We start from the raw sequence: 4,929 nt of genomic DNA on the forward strand, positions 1-4,929 counted from the left end.
TTTCAATTATTCAAATTTTCCCCTTAATTTTGTAATCGAACTTTGATTACCTTATCTTTTCCTTGACAAGAATTTTGAAGAATCTCCCACGCTTCCTTCGTTGTGCTTGCCGATGAAACCTTTTCAAACATATCGTCCTCTAGACACATGTGAATGAGGGAGAGAGCCAGCTGGTCCTTTTTCTTTAATCTATTGTGTGGATCTCGTTGTGCTACTATCATCCCTTCCGTAGTTGAAGATGAATCATATCCTCTATAAAAAATATCCCACACTCTTTGCGATCCAAGTATGGCTTTCATCCTGATGGACCAATGGCCATAATTTTCTTGAGTTAGTTTTGGGTATTGAAATGGTAGAGTGCTATTCATTTTGATGCTTTCGTGACAGTGGTGGCGGTGGCTCTGATACCACTTTGTTGGATTTGGCAGAAGAGAAAATTGCAATAACGAACAACGGAATGGACAATTCAGAAACTTGCCTTCTCACACAATAACATGAATACACAGACATTATAAATAGCAGTTACAAAGCAACCAAACAGTCCCTTAACACATAACTCAGACACTGAGAAACTAAACGAACAACACACAATAATTAATACACAATTTAATGACCAAATTAACTCAAGTTTATATTACCAACAATATCTCTTATTGAAATAGTATAACACTTATTTTGAAATCCAAAAGTAGTAGAGGTAGCCTTCACCCACAAATTATTTTGAAGGTTCATCTCAAATAACATGCATTTCACCATTTAAACAATAGTTTGATTTTTCAATTCTACTACTCCATTATGTTAAGGAGAATATGGTGTTGTGAGTTGATGATCAAGGTCATTATTATGGAAAAAATATTGAAAACACTTGAATTATACTTCATCCCATTATTAGTTTGAAAGTGTATTGCAACCACTTTGATTTTCAGCAATCACTTTAAATCCGTTGAACACTTCAAACACCTAGGATGTTTGCTTAATAAAATATATCCTAGTCATTTTTGTCAAGTCATCTATGCACAACACAATATATCAATATCCATTGCATGATTCATTTTTCATAGAACTACAAAAATTTGAGTCAAGAAGTTGGAAAACAATGCACACCTCATTTGGATTAGAGATTAATGGCATGCGCTTACCAAATTATTTTTACCATGTGAGAAAGAGCTTCGTGATGTTGGTGTGCTTACATTATATACCACAATCTTGACACATCAACATTAGAGATTTTAGCCATTTCAACTTCAGTATGCATGTAGAGCGGAAAACACTTGTCAACCATTGGATTTTTAACAAGCAAAGTCTTGTGCATATCATGGATAAAACGATTGTTATGCTTGAAAAATAAAGCATATCCATTGTAGCAACTAACCAACACTGAGTAAATTTTGTGTTAGTTGTGGAATGTAGAGAACATTTTTTGATCAGCATAGTATCTTTACCTATATGTGTCTTCTTACTTTTGCTTGTAACATCTCACTATTACCAATCTTCACTTTGGTCTTTATGAATATATCATGACTGATAAATAGGCTCTCAGTACAAGAAAAAAAATATATCACCATTTCTTTTTGACATAACAACTTCAAACCATTTACATGTAGATGGCCATAACGTAAGTGCCAAATATTTGATTCTTCATTTCTCCTAACAACCAAAGCTTTGCCCACTGATCGAGAGACATCCAATGGAAACATTTGACTTCTTGTCATACCGATAGTCGCTAGTGTCTGACAAGAATTTTTTTCACGAGTAATGCATGATTCGCCATCAAACATAACCGAATAGCCACTTGAAATTAATTGTCCTACACTTAGCAAATTATGAGCTAATGTAGGCACAAATTGCACATGATGGAGAAGACGGTAATCACCTTGAATTGTTTTCACAATAATTGTACCTTTTCCTTCAATATTCATTTTTTTTCCATCACCAAGTCGAACTTCTCATTTTTGTGTTTCATCAAGATCTTTGAATAAAGATTTATTTCCCGACATGTGATTTGAGCAACCACTGTCCACAAACCAAATATCTTTATTTTCATCACCACACATCAATGAATGTGTCATAAATAATTTGCTTGTTTCTTCGGTTTGCTCGGTAAAATTTGTCTGCTTCTGTTCATCCTTCTGCTTTGCCCAACAATAAGCCTCCTTATGCCCTAACATGTTACAATATTTGCATTGATAATGATTTTCTAATTGGCGTGGTTCAAAAGACCTGCCCCTGCCTCCACCACGACCTCGTCCTTGAAAGCTACCTCTGCCGTGCCCACGATTTACAAAAAATTCAGACTTTCCCTTTGAACTCTCCCCTTTAATTTGAAACGCTTTTTCTTCTGATTTTTCAGAGAATCTGTTCAATCTTGCTGCATGCGACATCAGAGAACTCATCAATTCATCAAGTGTATACGTTAACAAGTCCTTACTTTCCTCAATTGTAGCAACAACGTGATCAAATTTTGGAATCAAACTTCTAAGAACCTTACTGACAACAATCTGATCACTGACCGATCCAGATTCTCCATAACACTTCATATGGTTGACAATACCAGAAACACGTGACATATATTCTTAGACAGATTCTTTTTCTTTCATACTCAGTGTTTCAAAATCATGCCGAAGGGTTTGCAATTAATCATAAGTACTTTGTCGTCACCCAAATATTCTTGCTTCAGAATATCCCATGCCATCTTGGATGTTCTCGCAGCTGCAATACGGGGAAAAAATCATCCTCTAATGCCGATTGGATGAGTAGCAATGCCTTTGCATCTTTTTTACGATTTTCCCGCAATTGTTGATCAGGTGCTGCAGGAGCTGGGTCTGGGTCATCAAATCTAATTTCAACCAAATCCCACAATTCTTGAGACTTGAATAAAGTTTCATTTTCATACTCCAAAGATGGTACTTCTCTCATTTGAAGATTGGAATTAATTGTTGAATTGAAGAACTTCCATTTGACATTTTGCAGACGAACAAAAAACTTCAAAAAACTTTACTTTTGAAAAGAAGATACGACACAAGCCTTCACTTTTTTCTTCGCTGCGGAGAATATGGACCAAAAACTTGGAATTTATTTGCAAATAAGAACAAAGGAGAATATTTTATTTTTGCTAGAAAATATGATACAATAATTATGATACAATAATTACTAAATATTAAAAAAATTCAAATTTTAAACCAACGGTTGCAACTCCTAATAATATGGCCATATTATTTATTTAATAACAATAATAATTTGAAGCACTTGATTAACCATTCTCGGCGGTTTCACAGCCATCGTAAACCTTGCAAGAGATCCGATGACTTTCTCTGGGCACCTCGAAGGCATCTCCGGCAGGGGTGGGGTACCACAGGCCTCTTCTAGCTCTCGACGTGGCCTGCCATCGACCCCGGATATCAGATCCACCCTCACCATCGCAGCCGCTGCCGACGCCTCGGGGCCGGGTCCATTAAGGCAGCGCGACGCCGGTGGTTGGGAGGAGGATGACGATTAAATCGTTGCTGTGGGGTGTGTTGTCCGGAGCGGCGAAGCCAGATTTCCGCGGCCTAGTAACGACCCGAATGCCCCATCTAGGGGCTTTGTTGGTTCTAGCAGCTCCTCTGCCCCACCTAGAGTTCCGCCCCAGGAATTGTTCAACGCGGCCGCTCCGATTGTTGGGGTGATGTGGTTGATAGAAGATGCCATTAGCATCAGGACCCGCCTTTGCTCGCCGAAGATAACAAAATTCATACTTTGGCATTTTTTATGGCCATAGAGGATCTCATTTCAGTTTGTTTGTTCACAATACAGATCTGAAATCTCAATCTCCATATTTAACTAGATCATTAATTAATCCTCGTTTGTGTGTCAGTGCGCCTTTATGTACGAATCGAGGATACATGAGATCCTCCAGGAAGAGATGGACCCGGAAGCCGCCAGACGCGACGACATCGGAGCAGCTAGCCCCCTCGTCGCTTCTTCAGGAGGCATGGACATGCATCTTGAATTGGTGCTTCAGGAGGATTGGGATGACGGTGACAACAACACCGAGTTGATCTACTCGGGGACGATGGCGGTCGCTGTGGTTCTGACGATGGAGCATATCGTCGTCGCCAACTGCGTCGACTCACTTGCCATCCTCTACCACACTGGAAGAATAATCCCACTCACTGACGACCTTAAGGTACATAACCATCGACTCATTTTTTGGGTTGTTTTGGGTGTCTAACCCTATTCATCATCTTGTTAGCTTAGGGTGTGATTTTAAAACAAATATTTCCATATTTTTGTTAGTTTTGTTTGATTCGGTTAAATCAATGTTGAATGTAAATTTTCACGGGAATAGATTAACAGTTTTCCTTAGCAATTTTCCTCCTTCAATAACATCAAACATTCGTAAAGGACATGTGGATTGTCATACCTAAATACTGCAGTTTTTATACGCTTTAATTTATTAAGTTCTAATTTTTCTCTCAGTTTTCTTTTTCCCAAATGTTCTCTTGTAACTATTAATGCAGTGTTTTAAAGAAGAAAGAGTCAACAATGGAATGCAAATAGGAAAAATCTATGTTTTCATCGAAGCCAATAACAACTGACTTTCTCGCTTTATGGATTGTTGACCAATATACTAACGCTCAAAAGTCAGCACATACGAGCTTGATCTCTAACAGAAAAACCCGGATACAGTTTGGACTTCTTGTAATACGTGCGAGACACATTATGAGTACTCTAATGAGTATAGGAATAAGCTTCTGGAATGTCTTTAAGTGTCAACATCTTTTAATGGCAACTAAAATTCGTGCTCTTAATTTAAAAGCTTGAGTTATGTAAGAAGTGTGCCACCTGCAGCACTGGAAAGCTCCAGGAACATTGCTCCACCTTCAGATGCAGCCTTAAGAAATCCAAAAATGGAGGAGCCAATTAATGGTGGTTCTTCAGGTGCTACTT

The 4,929-nt window shown here is 38.1% G+C and overlaps 1 protein-coding gene across 1 annotated transcript; it reads left to right on the top strand.

The window, feature by feature from the left end:
- Positions 1-3,250: 3,250 nt before the first annotated feature.
- Positions 3,251-4,929, top strand: LOC127254817 (uncharacterized). Its single transcript, XM_051280118.1, has 3 exons — positions 3,251-3,771; positions 3,854-4,165; positions 4,831-4,929. Exons 1-3 carry the CDS (start codon positions 3,748-3,750, stop codon positions 4,876-4,878), a joined length of 384 nt encoding a protein of 127 aa, XP_051136075.1. The 5' UTR covers positions 3,251-3,747; the 3' UTR covers positions 4,879-4,929.

Source organism: Andrographis paniculata, unplaced genomic scaffold (genome assembly GCF_009805555.1).
Source record: "Andrographis paniculata isolate CXL003 unplaced genomic scaffold, ASM980555v1 Contig52END, whole genome shotgun sequence".
Taxonomy (NCBI): Eukaryota; Viridiplantae; Streptophyta; class Magnoliopsida; order Lamiales; family Acanthaceae; genus Andrographis; species Andrographis paniculata.